This window comes from Neovison vison, chromosome 5, assembly GCF_020171115.1.
Source record: "Neovison vison isolate M4711 chromosome 5, ASM_NN_V1, whole genome shotgun sequence".
Taxonomy (NCBI): domain Eukaryota; kingdom Metazoa; phylum Chordata; class Mammalia; order Carnivora; family Mustelidae; genus Neogale; species Neogale vison.
Genome location: NC_058095.1, coordinates 56,645,953 through 56,660,931, shown reverse-complemented (window position 1 = coordinate 56,660,931; position 14,979 = coordinate 56,645,953). Strand labels below are relative to the sequence as shown.

Sequence of the window (14,979 nt, the reverse complement as noted above, 5' to 3'; positions counted from 1 at the left end):
AAAGAAAGGTGCCTGGGGGGCTCAGTTGGCGGAGCACGCAACTCTTGATCTCAGGGTGATGACTTTAAGCCCCATGTTGGACGTAGAGGTTAGCTTTAAAAAAAAAATTAAAAATAGGGCCCCCTGGGTGGCTCAGTTGGTTAAGCCTCTGCCTTCAGCTCAGGTCATGATCCCAGGGTCCTGGGATTGAGCCCCGCGTCGGGCTCCGTACTTGGTGGGGAGCCTGCTTCTCCCTCTGCCCGCTGCTCCCCCTGCTTGTTCTCTCTCAAAATCTTTTGAAAAAATTTTTAATAAAAATTAAAAATCATTTATAAAGAAACAGTCCAGAGCTTATTGAGGAAGACACAGCAAAGACCATTGATTGGTCCAATGATTCTATGCCACAGGAAAAGAATGAAATCTCCAATTTATGAAAAGTTTTTGTGGTTCCATGAATAGAAAAACCTGATAAAGACTGTAAAAACCCCGAAGCTAAATGAACTTACGTAGATGCTAAACTCTCAAATGGTATCAGAATGCACCAAAGAATCAGAAGAAGATTAATACTGAACACAAAGGTTTATTCCTGGACTACAAAGTTTGTTTAGTACAAAATCTATCAACATAATTCATTACATTAACAAATTAAGGAAGAAAAATACGATCATTTCAACAGATGCTGAAAGGAATTTGATTAAATTTCAGCATCCACTCCTTTTAAAAAAATCTTAATTAAAAATAGTGGGTGGGACGCCTGGGTGGCTCAGTTGGTAGGACGACTGCCTTCGGCTCAGGTCATGATCCCGGAGTCCGAGGATCAAGTCCCGCATCGGGCTCCCAGCTCCATGGGGAGTCTGCTTCGCTCTCCGACCTTCTCCTCGCTCATGCTCTCTCTCACTATCTCTCTCTCAAATAAATAAATAAAAATCTTTAAAAAAAAAATAGTAGTGGGGGGCGCCTGGGTGGCTCAGGGGGTTAAGCCTCTGCCTTCGGCTCAGGTCATGATCTCAGGGTCCTGGGATAGAGCCTGGCATCGGGCTCTCTGCTCAGCAGGGAGTCTGCTTCCCACCCCACCCCACCCCCTGCTTGCCTCTCTGCCTACTTGTAATCTCCACCCGTCAAATAAGTAAATAAAATCTTGAAAAAAAATAGTAGTGGGATACCAGGAGGTATTATTATAATGGTTAAACACTAAAATAATTTCAGTTAAAATAAAAAACAATGCAGGGTTGCCTACTGACAATGTTATAACATGTTCAAAAGGATAAAAAAGATCAGCATTGGTGAAATCTCTCCCATTCTGATCATATGATTATGTACCCCAAAACTCAAGAGACCAGGGTAGAGAATTGTTGAGATTAAAAGTAGATGGACGGGGCACCTGGGTGGCTCAGGGGGTTAAGCCTCTGCCTTCGACTCGGGTCATGATCCTATGATCAAACCCCATGTAGGGCTCCCTGCTCGGCAGGAAGTCTGCTTCTCCCTCTCCCACTCCCCCTGCTTGTGTCCCCTCTCTTGCTGTGACTCTGTCAAGTAAATAAATAAAATCTTTAAATATATATATATATATTTTTATCTTCTCAAAAATTACCACTGAGTGGGACGTCTGGCTGGCCCAGTCATTGGAGCATGTGACTCCTGATCTCGGGGTCATGAGTTCAAGCCCCATGTTGGGTGTAGAGATTAGATTTTTAGAAATTAAAGAGAAATAACTTTTTTAAAGGGGGCGGGAACACCTGGCTGACTTAAAAGGGAATGCGACTCGATCTCAGAGTCATGAATTTGAAACCCATGTTGGGGGTAGAGATTACTAAAAAAAAAAAAAAATTAAAAAAGCAATGGAGGAAAACCCAGTCTCCTTGCTAGACTTCAGAAAACACTAGAACTGTTGAAATCAAACCAACATGGCTTGTGTGCAATCGTAGACAAGTACCAAACCGAAAAGCAAATCTCAGTACACGGGAACGTCTCTTATCCTGCCGAAGTTGGCATTTCAACTCAATGGGAATAAATTACAGATTTTTTTTTTAAGATTTTATTTATTTATTTGACAGAGAGAGATCACAAGTAGGCAGAGAGAGGGGGAAGCAGGCTCCCCACTGAGCAGAGAGCCCGATGCGGGGCTCCATCCCAGGGCTCCAAGATCATGACCTGAGCTGAAGGCAGAGGTTTAACCCACTGAGCCACCCAGGCACCCTTAAAAATAATTCTTCTGTTGAGTAAACTTCGCCCAACCTGGGGCTCAAGCTCGCCACCCCGAGATCAGGAGCCCCGTGCTCTACCGACTGAGCCAGCCAGGCGCCCTCAATTTTTGAAAAATAAAGTGAAACTGACAAAACTAGAAAAGGAAGATTGGACTCCCAGTTTACACACACACACACACACACACACACACACCAGAGGGATTAAAGTGAATGTAGAAGTTTAAATGTATTAAAAATCCTGCCCCCACTGAATAAAAGGCTAGAAAATATGAGAAGATTCTAGTGACTGGAAACCTAGAAACCACAAAAGAGCCAAACATGTTGGACCATCTGAAGACCTGACGTTTCTTAACAGAGAGCCAAATTAATGGCTTGGGGGGAATTTTTGCAATGCAGAAAACACTTTGTAGATACAAAGTATCTACAGCTATCAAGGAGCTGGAACACATTAACAAGGGAAGAACAAACCAACAGACAAAATATTACACAGCCGTCTAAAATATATATATTAATTAGAGCTCTACTAGGTGAAATAGTGGCACAAGAAATTTATTGAGTGAAAAAAGTGGAATGCACGAACATACCTAACATGATGCAATTTTGCACAACTGTGCAAAACCAGCGCCAGACCCCAGCAATCCTGGTGCGTAGGACGCATTCGTGATAAAATAGTATGTATATGTGTCTGTGTAATAAAGGTAGTTTTCATGGCAAATAGTAACTCATAGACCGACAAAAATAAACTCCAAGAAAAGTAAAAATTGGCTCCAGACCCATCCCGGTAGGTCACAATAAACACTGTTACATGGACCCGCCCATACTTTCTCCACAGTTACGTGTATACACTCTTATGCAAAATTAGGATCATAATGGTTCAAACGGTTCTGAGATCTGTTTCTTTGGGTCAGCTTCTCTCATGTTCCTGGGTGTTTGCCGATGCTATGTTCTCTTCCCCAAACACCCCATCCTTTAAGCCTCTAAGAAACCTGCCATCAGGAGCCCCCCGATAGAAGGCAGTTGGCCCCCCTGGATTTTGTCATCGCTGGCTTTGTCCCCTTCCCGGAAGCACGTTTGTGTAGGTCTACCTGGTAGGAGAGTGTCTCGTGGGCTCCTCACCTCTCATTTAAACTGGAGAGCTCCTTGGGAGCAGGAACTCTGCCTCTTTCATCAGTGTGTCCTCACGGTGCCCAGAATGCATACAGTAGGCACATCATAAGTATCGTCGCTGTACAGAGGGGTGTAGGCTTCCTGCCCCTCTTGCGTGAAGCGATCTCAAAGTTGGTGCAGATGAAGGGGTGATCTGGTGACTTGGACACCAGACAGTGAGGTCAGAGCTGGGAAGGAGGCCTGGGCAAGCCCCGAGGGACTCCCACCCAGCACCCCCACTCCCCTTCCCAGAGCCCCTCCAAAGGCTCGGCAAGGAACAAGCCTGCACGCAGAGCTCCATGTAGGATATATATTTATATACAGAATTGCTCTCTTTTTATTGTACTTTATCCTCTTTTTACAGTAGATCTGACACAGGCATTGTATAACTGCTGAGAGACCGTGGGGGCGAGGGCAATGCAGGAGGACACGGGGACCCGAAGGGAAGAGACTCCAATCCAGCGAGAGGGGAAGCAGGAAAGGGTCCATCTGGGGATGGGGTGTAGGAGCGGCAGTGTCAGAAAAGAGACGGACAGTTAGAGAGGCGGAGACAAAGGGCGCTAGCGCTGGACAACGCCAGAGGCCCCTCATGGGACATTCTATGGGCACTATGGGTCGTTTAAAAATGCCAAGGGATCTGGAGGAGACGGGGACCAAGACATTCAGAGCCTAGACTGAGTGGCTGGCATGCGGAGGAGAGGGAGGGTGTTAGGGACGAGCTGCTAACGTGCTAAGAGAGACCAGAGAGAAGCCAGTGGGGGCAGCTCGGGCCCAGAGGGGAAGGAGGTGAAACAGTCCCATAGCCAGCTGGTGTTTCCAAGGTGGCCACTGGGGACCCGGCCAAAACGGCTGCCCCTCCCCCAGGGCTCCGGGGAAGTGGAACTTGAAGGATATTCTGGGAAAACAAACAGGGAGAAGTGAGCCATCAGCCAAAACAAAGTGGACGTTCAGCCTAGGTCAACCCCATCCCTCTGGGGGCGTGCCTTTTTGGGTGACAGGAAGAGAATTTTCAAGAAGAACCAACAGGGACTCCTCTTCCAGACCCTGGTTCCCAGCGCACACCGTCGCCAGAGGGTGGGAAGACAAATGTGCCAGAAAACACGGGAAAGGCCACGGAGCCACCTCGTCCTGGATGACACACAGTTGTCTTTCAGAGGAGGGAAGGGAGGTGGAGAGGAGGTGGGGACAGGCCACAGGGGGAGCTGGATATGTCAAAAGCCACCAAGGCAGGGACTGTGTGGATGAGGCAGGAGTCATGGGAGAAAAGGGGGAATGGAGTGTCTGTAAGCTGGGGCTGAACTGAGATGCGCGTGTGTGTTTCTGTGTGTGTGTGAGAGGAGGATGAGTGCGAAGGCAGGTGTGAAAGTGGGCGGGTGTGAAGTGGGCAGAAAGGCATCTTCTATAGTTCTCTGGGGACAGGAGGGGTGGAGACACCCCACTCACAGCTAAAACAGAACCAGAACAGCTCCTAAGTCTTCTGGGACCCTCCCGAGATCCCATCTCCCTACCTCGACCGAGCTGGAGTCGGGAGAGGAAGGGCGGGGACAGGAGGCCATGAATCACAAATGGCCATCACCAGGCTGGGGTTCATAAGTAAAGAAAAGGGGAGTGGGGCTCAAACAAGTCATAGCTCTGTTATAAAAAATACCTTTGGGGCGGGTGAGGGAGGGATCAGGCAGGGTCGGGGACATTCCAGAAGCATCCATAGGAAAGAGGTGGGGGCAGGAGGAAGGGGCCTCAGGTTTTGTTGACACGGAGCTTGAAGGCCACGCGGCCGGCGAACTTGTCCCGCTCGTCATCCGTGGCGATGTTGGCGGCATTGACCCGGCATTCCACATTCACCTCCACGTTGGGGGTCACGTTCAGGAACTTGACGGCCACCAGGGGCTGCGTGTAGTTCACCTGGGACAGAGGAGAGCGAAGGTCCAGGACCTCCGCGACTTAGCCTCCTCCCCAAGAACCACCCCCCACCGCTTCCCTAGGGGTGCCGCAAGTCTGGGCCTCCCAACAGGACTTACATGGAACTTTTTGCCATAGTAGGGGAAGTACATGAGGTCGATGTTGCCATTGGCAGGAAACATGACAAAGTTGCCAAGATTCTCAGCATCTTCATCACGCTGTGAGGGTGCAGGAGTAGGGGGAAGCATGTTAGGGGCGCCGGGAACCCAAGAGCTCTCCAGACTTCCCTCTGCTCTTCCTTCAGCCCAAATAATTTCTGTCTCTGATCAGTCTCCCTTGGGCTGTGAGCCCATGTGTGTGTGTGTGTGTGTGTGTGTGTGTGTGCCTCCTCCATCAGACTGGGAAGTCCTGAAGGGCGCTCATGATCCGGACGCCCCCCACTGCACTCCCACACCAAGTTCTTACCCCAGTCTCGGGAATCGGTTTCTGGAGCAGAGCCAAGAGAGAATAGACACATGAGTTAAGGGCTCAGTAGGCAGGAGAGGGGGCCATGGTGGGAGTGAAGGGGACAGAAGCTTCTAGAGACGACAGACGTGGGGTCCGAGGACGCTGAGTCGCGGTAGATAGGGCTAACTACCAGACGCCTAGAAGTACTGAGGAAGGAACAGCTGAGTTCCAGGAGGGAGAGCGGAAGTCACGGTCATCAGGGACTAGAAGAGAAGGTGGGGATTAGGGATAGAAGCCAGGGGCGGAGGCTTGGGTGGATTCAGATGGTGGGGCTCCTGCATCCTAAAGAGAAGCGGGGGGGGGAGCCCCTGGGGAGTTTGAGCCACATGGGGACTCACTCTTACCCCCTTGTGACGGGGCCTCTGACAGCAAAGAAGATAGGGAGAGATCCATGAATTACGTGGAAACCACGAAGGGCATACAGGTGGGCAGGTGGGCAAGGCCAGAAAAACTCACCTTCCCCACACAGGTGACATTCATGCTCTGATTGGCTCCTGCGTAGAAGTTGATAACCTAGAGGGAGGAGAGAGGGATGAGCTTGGCCGAGACACACATATCCAGCCTTCCCTCCCCACGTCTCAGCCTCCCATGGCCCCATCTCTCTTGCCCTCCTGGCCACTCAAACATCCCCAAATCTCTCTAATGCGCAGGAGCCCCAGTGAAAGGAAGCATCTGCCAGCGGAGGGTGGCCCCAGCCCCCTCCTTCTGCCTTCTCCCCAGTGACCAAGGTCACACGTACCCGGTTCATCTTGATGAAGATACAGGGCTGCCCAGTGCTATAACCGTAGTGGGTCGGGTCACCGATGCCGGAGCAATCCCCCAGCTGGGTTCGGTTGAACTGACAGGCACGCTTCGGGTAGTTGAGAACCCCATTATCCGGCTGTTCATAGTAGCGCCCCGGGCGGCAGACATCGTTCTTTTGGGCTTGGATGGAATCGTTGTAAGCTAAGGCGGTGGAAGAAAGAGGGTCATGGGCCCCATGTTCTGCCTCCTGGGTTCTCCAATGCCCTGTCCGAGCTCCCGCACCACCACACTCACGCTCCAAGAACTTGTTGAGCTTCTGAACATGCTGGTCCCAGCTCTCAGAGTCACTGATGTTGACAATGACATCAAGATTCTCGGTCTTGGGGCGAATCATCAAGCCTATAGCCCATCAGGGCAGGAGTGCAGAATACATATTTACGAGGAGGGAACACATACAGAGGGAAGAAGGGGGACACGGGGAGCAGCAGGGGGAGGGATGATGGGATGAAGACGGGAGATCGGCTGCACAGGAGGAAGATCCCTGGGAACATAGGGCACCTTTCCAGGTCACAAAGCTCTCGGCTGCAATGGGAAGAAAGGCAGACTTCAAGCACTCCCCTGAGTGATTGGCTCACCAGAACCAAGCCTCTGTGAACCGTGAGTTCTTACCAGGCTGTAAGGTCTTTTTTGGAGATTTGGGGAGCACAGAGCTGGTTAATGGCTGGCAGGAAGCGTGCATCACTCACCTGGTGTGGCCAGTCGGTCCTGGTACTTGGGGGTATGGTCAGAGACTGTCTGCAGCATGACCCACATGGTAAGGGTAAACATTGCCGTGAGGAAGCCATAGAAGACGAGGTAGAAGAGGAGGATAAAGGCTAGGGAGGAGGAAACGGGGTCAGCAGGTTCAAGGCTCCCGGGATGACCTCGCCTATCCCCCACACACCCATCTCCCTCTCCGAGGTTCAGCACGGGGACGGGTCACAGAGTCTTGGGGACATCTTTGAGCCTTCCCTTGGGAGCAAAATGAGACAAGCTAGAAACAGGCGGTTGCATCTGGCTTCCAGCCATGGCTCCCAGCCCCCTCCAGTCCTAGGGCGCAGTGAAGCCCAACCTTGCCGAGGCCACAAGAGACCTAAATTCTCGTTGCTGGGACAACCCCAAGTATAGGCCACAGTCATTCTGCATCCAATTACGTTCCCAACTTCTCGACCATTCATGGCCCTGAAAAGGCACCACATCTGTGACTGCTACATGGGTCCTCATGCTTAAAGCCGTCCATCCAGAAAAATGACTTTTTAAGCCAACTCTGGCCGCCATTCACACCTAAACTCTCAGCCAATCCTTCAGACTGCAGACCCTTACCCTCAAACAGCAGAGACCCCGCACACGGCTCCTGCCTACCCATGACATCTCTCAGCTGTGCAGAACCTTCAACAGTCACACCAGCCCCAATTCACGCACAGCCCCCAAGCCAGAGGCAGAGAGGAAAGGTGGACCATCCCAGAGCCTTCCTGGCACAGAGCAGGTGCTTGGTGGCTGTGACAAGGAGCTCCGTCACTCCTCAGCCTAGGGTGAGTGTCTGCTGTTGCTACCACTCAGGACCCCCAATCCTTCCATCTCAGAAGACTCGTTCCCTATGAAGTTTCTCCAGATTTCCCCCAAGCAGTCAGGGACCCCTCCAATCCCAGGGGCCCAGCTTCCAGAACCCCCAAGGCAAGGATTACCTGGACCTGTCTCCAGGGCCCCAGGGTGTGGAGGGGGCTGGGGGGCGGCACTGATGGGAATAGTATGCAATCAGTGTGGATGAATTGCAAATTGTGTCACTCAGGATCCCCAAGTCAAGGCTTCGCTTAGACTTCCCAGCCTCACGATCCCTTTTGGAAGAAAGCCCCCACACCTGCACTCAAGCCCAGCACCAGATCCCCCGACTACACACCTGGAGTCCTGCTATGGGTTGGGAAGATCCCAAGGCACCCCAGCCCCACAGAAACGCTCTGCCCGATGATGTACACCTCTCACCACCACTAGCATCCACTCCTCCCTCCGCCTGCGACATCTGAGCCAAATATCCAATCTCCAAAACCTCCTAGGGCCACCCCTCCTCAACAGCCCCCCATCCACAAAGCAGCACAGAAAAGCTCCAAACGTTCAGCAGTGGGATACTGACAACTTCCGCTGTGAAGAACCCCCACACACACTCCCCACCTCTCCAAGACCCGCCCCCTCATGAATGTTCCCAGGGTCCAGGGGATGGGCACGAGCTAAAAATAGACGGGCTTGGCTAGCTAGTGAGAGCCAGAGGGAGGGAAGGGGCGCTCTTCTGCGGAAGGGGGGGCGATCGTGCGGAGCGGACCTGCCCCGGGAGGGAACGCGAGCGCCACGGCGCGGACACGCGCGCACGGCCCGCGACCCCCCACGCGAGGGGGCTCCGCGGGGGGCGGGAAGGCGGCAGTGACCTACTTTCTCCGCCTCCGCAGCGGCCGGCCCGGGAGATTAGACCGGCGATTCGGCCCCCTCCCAGGCCCGAGCTCGGCAGGGGGGCCGGACGCCGGGGACCCGGGAAGGGAGCTGGGGCCAAGCCGGCGGGACCCGGTGCCCCCCGAGCGTCGCCCGGAGGACCCCCGCCCCGCCCCTCGTGCGGCCCGCCCTGCGTACCCCAACTGGTGCCGGTGCGGCCCATGAACTGGTGCGTCCTCGGGTTCCACACGAACTCCTTCCACTCCTCAACCACCTGCCCGCAGCTCTTCTTCTCCTTCTGGATGACCATCTTGGCGGCGGGGGAGAGTCCCGCGCGGGGCGGGGGGCTGCGGAGAAGCTGGGGTGCGGCGCGCAGAAGCCCCCCCCCCCACGCTCCGGAACGCGCGAGGAGCAAAGGCAGCGGGGGCGAGGGAGACCCTCCTCAGATAGGCAGCTGCTGCTAATTCCGGGGCGCACGGCCACGCGCTGCGGGATGGTGGCAGCGCGGCGTAGGATACACGGATCCTAGGCCCCCCAGCTGCGATGAAAAGGGGGACTGTCAGATCAGGGGAGGATAGAAAGGGGAAGGGGTGTGGTGCAGCTTCACCCCCCCCAAAAAAAAAACCCTTCTAGAATCAAAATGAAAAGGGATGCAAAACCAGACGGCTGCAAAACCCGAGCGAAACGCAGAAAAAATAGGGGTGCAAGGAGGCCAGGGAGGGTGGGGGAGGGGGCTGCCCCGAAATCCGAGATGCAAAGAGGCTATGGAGAGGGGCCGGGTGACCGCTCAGGCTCTTCCGCCAAGCGGAGACCGCCACACCAGTGGTGGCGCGGCCGCGGGGGGTGGGGCAGGGACGCGCAATTGGGGGACAGCCAGGGATGGGGGCCCCCCAGGCGGAGGCTCCGCTCCTCAGCAGTGCGGGGCCGGCGGTCGCGGCGCGCGGTCTTTATACTCGGCGGCTGTGGGGGTGTCCGCCCCCTTCCCACCCCCAGAAGCCCCGCCTCCTCGCCGCTGGCCCGGGCGACCTCATACATATGCAAATATGGAGAGAGGGATTGGGTCCGCCCCCCTACCGCCTCTTCGGGACCCGGAGGTCTCTCCCCTCCCCCCACCCCAGGTACTGGACCGGATCAGGTGGATGGAGGGGATGGAGGGCGTGTCGCGGCGGAGTGGAGGGAACGACAACCCCAGAGAGGCGTAGGGCGGGAGAGGGAAGCCGGTCTGTGCTGAGAAGGGGCCCCAGGCTGGCCGTTGGAGACTGAGATCCGGAGACCGACAGGGCCAAATGTGAGAGGAATAGAGAAAGAGCCAGAGACCAGGACCGACAGTAGGCACCAGCCAGGGTGTTAGACCAGGCCACAAAGAGATGGACAGAGGTCACTGCAGGAGGGAAATCCCCCTTGGGGAGCAGCTACCTCCCCCCCATACCTCTTTCACAAGTTCCACAGCCCCAGGGGAAGCCCCAGAAGCTTCCCCACATCCCCACCCAATCTCTGGGCAAAGTCTTTCCGGACACCACATTCCTGGCCCCTAGCACTGCCCTGAGGCCCCAGCCCTGGATCCAGAACTGCTCAGGTGTTGTTTCTCCCCACACCCCCATGTCTGAAGTCCCCCTTCCCCACTTACCCATTTGGGTTGGCAAATATTTATTAAGTACCTACAAGAGACCTTATGCAACTCTAGCCCTGAGGAGGCAAAGTCACAGTTCTCCAGGGGTTCAAGAGACCCACAGACTAGAAGGTGGTACCGGAGCTTCTACAGACCTCAACTTAAGAATCATTATCTGTCACTTTTTATCTCTCTTCAAATTTTGTCACTTTCCCTAGGAGAGGTGTTTCTGCTTTCAACTCTCGCTCAACATCCTTGGCTCTAGCCCTCCACAACGCCTCTCCCAACTCTCAGCCTCCCCCTTCAAATGCTCTCCCCCAGAGCCCAGCTTCATGGACTTGGGATCTGCTCAAACAGGGCTGGTGCTCAGAAGAGCCTTTTACTCTGCTGTCAGAATCCTGTAACTCTTCCTAATTTTATAAGTTGTAATTTGCAAGAAAAGTCCAGTGGGACAATGGAGTGTGCATGTGCCCAGAGGAGATAAGGTAAGTGTGTTATTCACACACCTGCACCACTCCGGAGGCCGATCGCTGAGAGGCCACGCTTTACGTTCCAAGCCGACCTTGCTTGGAACACAGAAAGAAGGCAATGGCGTTCTAGAAGACATGGGTGATAGCTACTAACCCTTCTTGGTCGTGCTAGCTACTTCCTGACTCAGCCAAGCACTTCAGCTGGAAAGCATGACATGGAAGGAACGGGAGCACTGAGCTGCCCATAATTCCTTTTCCTTTCAGTCTTTCTGTGCTCGTCAGAAAGCTGAAGGTAGAAGAATGGTAGTTTGTCTTTATTTCTAACAACGTTAAATAGCAAAAGCCCCCGAGAACTCGAGGAAAGAATGTCAAAAAGAAAGGAAAACATTTTCTCTTTCAGTGCCTTGAATGGAACTTTTCCCCCTGCTTTTTGAACAGGGGATCCCACATCTCCGTCCTGCAAATTATACAGCTGGTTCTGCCTCGGCGCCTTCCGCAGCAGGCTCTGGATTCATTTTCTCAAGATACAGTTTTAATTAGGCCACTCCTCTGCTCAAAGGTCTTCAATGGCTTCCTGTTAGCCTGCAAGACGGGAGTCCTGATTCTTTTGTGTCTCCTTTGGGGCCTTCCACTATCTAAACGCAGCCTGTGTCCCCAGCCTCCTTTCCCACTAGGACCCAATGTGTCGTCCCCTGGAGCAGAGCCGGCCACTCCCGGGACAGGCTGTCCTTCCTTCTGACTCCACACCTTTGTCCATTTCATTCCCGCATCAGCATCCTGGACGTCTGCCCGCCCTTCCGAGCCCAGCCCCACCCCCCATTCATTCATTCAGTGCGCGTAGCTAATGAGCATTAACTTAGGGCCAGGCTCTGTTCTGGTCCCTGTGCTCCCAGGACTCCCGTTCCAACAAATAATAAAAATCAGCAAAGAAATAAAATAATGCATTATAATATTATGCAGGAAAAATACAACAGGGTAGGGCGCCTGGGTGGCTCAGTGGTTAAGCCGCTGCCTTCGGCTCAGGTCATGATCTCAGGGTCCTGGGATCGAGTCCCGCATCGGGCTCTCTGCTCAGCAGGGAGCCTGCTTCCCTCTCTCTCTCTCTCTCTCTCTCTGCCTGCCTCTCCGTCTACTTGTGATTTCTCTCTGTCAAATAAATAAATAAAATCTTTAAAAAAAAAAAAAATACAACAGGGTAATGTTCAGACAGCCCCTGGATGGTCCAGGAGGACCTTAATGAAGGGTGTAAGGGTCAGTGTGGGACCCGAGTAACCCAAAGGGAGCCACGGGGACCTGTGGGAGAAGACTCATCCTTCCAGGAGGACGGAAGTATAGTGCGAAAGCTGGCCTTCGATGAGGGAAGACAAGATCAGTACAGGGAGAGATCCCAGAGGGAGGCAAGAACCAGATCATACGGGTCTAGAATGCAGTTTGGATTAATCCAACCATCACAGAAGTAATTCTAAGGTTTATTTGTTTGGTTAAGATTTTATTTACAGGGATGCCTGGGTGGCTCAATGGGTTGAGCCTCTGCCTTTGCCTCAGGTCATGATCTCAGGGTCCTGGGATTGAGCCCCACATCTGGCTCCCTGCTCAGCGGGGAGCCTGCTTCCCCCCCCCCTGCCTGCCTGTCTGCCTACTTGTGATCTCAAATACAGAGAGAGAGAGAGAGAGACAGAGAGTGTGAGTGAGAGAAGAGTGAGCAGTAGTGGGGAGCAGGAAGGGCAGCGGGAGAGGGAGAAGCAAGCCTCCCGCCCAACTGAGAGCCCGATGCAGGGCTCCATGCGGGACTCAGTCCCAGGCCTCTGGGAACATGACCTGAGCCGAAGGCAGATGCCTAACTGACAGAGCCACCCAGGCGCCCCTAATTCTAGGGTTTTAAGCAGGGAGTGACCTGATGAGATTTCGTGAAAATCACCACAGCTGCTGCGTGGAGAATGGACCACGGGAAGCAAGGAGACCAGTGGGGCAGGCTTCGCAGGAGTCCCTACAGGAGACATGGATGTCCTAGATGAAGGGAGCGGGTTTGCAGGTGGAGACAAGAGGAAAGGTTCGGGATCTACATTGGAAGGACCATTGCAGGAACCATGGGGTGACAGAAAGAGAGCAGTCAAGTCCAATGCCTGGGTTTTCATCTGGAGTAACTGGGCTGACAGCTCTCGTGGTGTATTTTACCTTTTCTTTTCTTTCTTTCTTTTTTTTTTTAAGATTTTATTTATTTATTTGACACACACAGAGAGAAATCACAAGTAGGGAGAGAGGCAGGCAGAAAGAGGGTAGGAAGCAGGCTCCCCGCTGAGCAGAGAGCCCGATGCGGGGCTCGATCCCAGGACCCTGAGATCATGACCCGAGGTGAAGGCAGAGGCTCAACCCATTGAGCCACCCAGGCGCCCTGTAATTTACCTTTTCTAATCAGACTCTGAGCATTTAGAAAACAGACCTTTTGCCTTAGACTTCATATATATATCCTCCGACACCCAAGCAACACACAGAGCTATGGAAGATAAAAGTCTGGTTGCTGAATTGTGCTTCAGCATGGAATGGCTCCTTCTAGAAACCACAGGCGAGGTCACTTGCTCTTTCTTTCATCAGGCAAGGAGCATCAAAATGACCCAGGCGCCATCGGAGAGATGAGACCTGGCTGCTATTTTCAACCCGCATGGCCTGGGGACAGGCTCCAGACCTCTGGCTCTGTTTCTGTCCTGTACACGGGCTCCCTTAGAAAAGAATGAACGCCTTCTGTGCATTTCAGGGTGAGGCCAAAGGCACCTGTGGCACCTATGTATGTTCTTCTTCTCCTCTAGGTGCAGGTCAGCATGAATATGGGCCGGAGGAAGCGTGCTACCAAATGCAGCATTAGTATTCACAGGGAAATACAGTAAGGGGGGGTCAAAAAGCCACTACAAGGGGCGCGTGGGTGGCTCAATGAGTTAAAGCCTCTGCCTTCGGCTCAGGTCATGATCTCAGGGTCCTGGGATCGAGCCCCACATCGGGCTCTCTGCTCAGCGGGGTGCCTGCTTCCCTCTCTCTCTCTCTGCCTGCCTCTCTGCCTGCATGTGATCTCTGTCTGTCAAATAAATAAATAAATAAAGTATTTAAGAAAAAAAAAAAGCCGCTATAAACCTCCAGCCCCTTCCTGGAACCCAGTCGTCTCCAGAAAGGAAATGAATAAGACCTCCCACACTCCCTCTCCCAAATCCAGCGGCCATCGTGAGGTCTGTGCCCCTTGATCTTCCTCTCACCTCCCAAATCCCACGGATTCAGCTATCTCGTTCCCAACAAGACAGGTCTTTGCAGAGACAAGAATAAAGAAAGAGAACTCCAGCACACAAATATGGGGATGGGGGTGGGCGCTATTATTGAATGGGCACAGAGTTTCAGTTTTGCAAGTTCTGGATATGAATGGTGGTGATGGGTGCCCCACAGTGAGAAACTTAAATGCCACGGAGCGATAAAAACAGTTAAGATGGTAAAGTTCAGTCAACCAGAGTCAAATTCAAAAACTTTTTTTAGAAAACAGTCGATTGTGGGGCACCTGTGTGAGCGTCTGACTCTTGGCTTCATCTCAGGTCATGATCTCAGGGTCATAAGATTGAGCCCCACGTCAGGCTCTGCACTCAGCTCGGCGTCTCCTTGTTTCTCTCTCTCCCTCACCCTACCCCCTGCTGAGCTCAAACTCGCATGCTCTCTCTCTCAAATAAATAAAATTAATATTTTTTAAGATGGTTAATTGCATGTTATGCCACAACTGGGGGGTGGGGGAGGAGAGAAACACAGATGTTCTGCCACTGATCACTGACCAGATCACAGCCGCCCCCCTCCCCAGCTCCTCAGCAGCACATACAAGGCCTCTCACCCTGTGGCTCAAGGACCCTCCTCAGCCAGCCCTCATCCCGTCTCAGCCCAGCCCTGCACGCCCTTCCTTGTCTTTTATACCCTCAAATTCAGACATCGATTTCCAAGA

The 14,979-nt window shown here is 53.0% G+C and overlaps 1 protein-coding gene across 1 annotated transcript; it reads right to left on the bottom strand.

The window, feature by feature from the left end:
- Positions 1-3,625: 3,625 nt before the first annotated feature.
- ATP1B2 (ATPase Na+/K+ transporting subunit beta 2) lies at positions 3,626-9,842 on the bottom strand. Its single transcript, XM_044249000.1, has 7 exons — positions 9,135-9,842; positions 7,226-7,354; positions 6,774-6,878; positions 6,475-6,680; positions 6,192-6,248; positions 5,348-5,446; positions 3,626-5,231 (listed from the first exon to the last, which is right to left on the bottom strand). Exons 1-7 carry the CDS (start codon positions 9,244-9,246, stop codon positions 5,067-5,069), a joined length of 873 nt encoding a protein of 290 aa, XP_044104935.1. The 5' UTR covers positions 9,247-9,842; the 3' UTR covers positions 3,626-5,066.
- Positions 9,843-14,979: the final 5,137 nt, after the last annotated feature.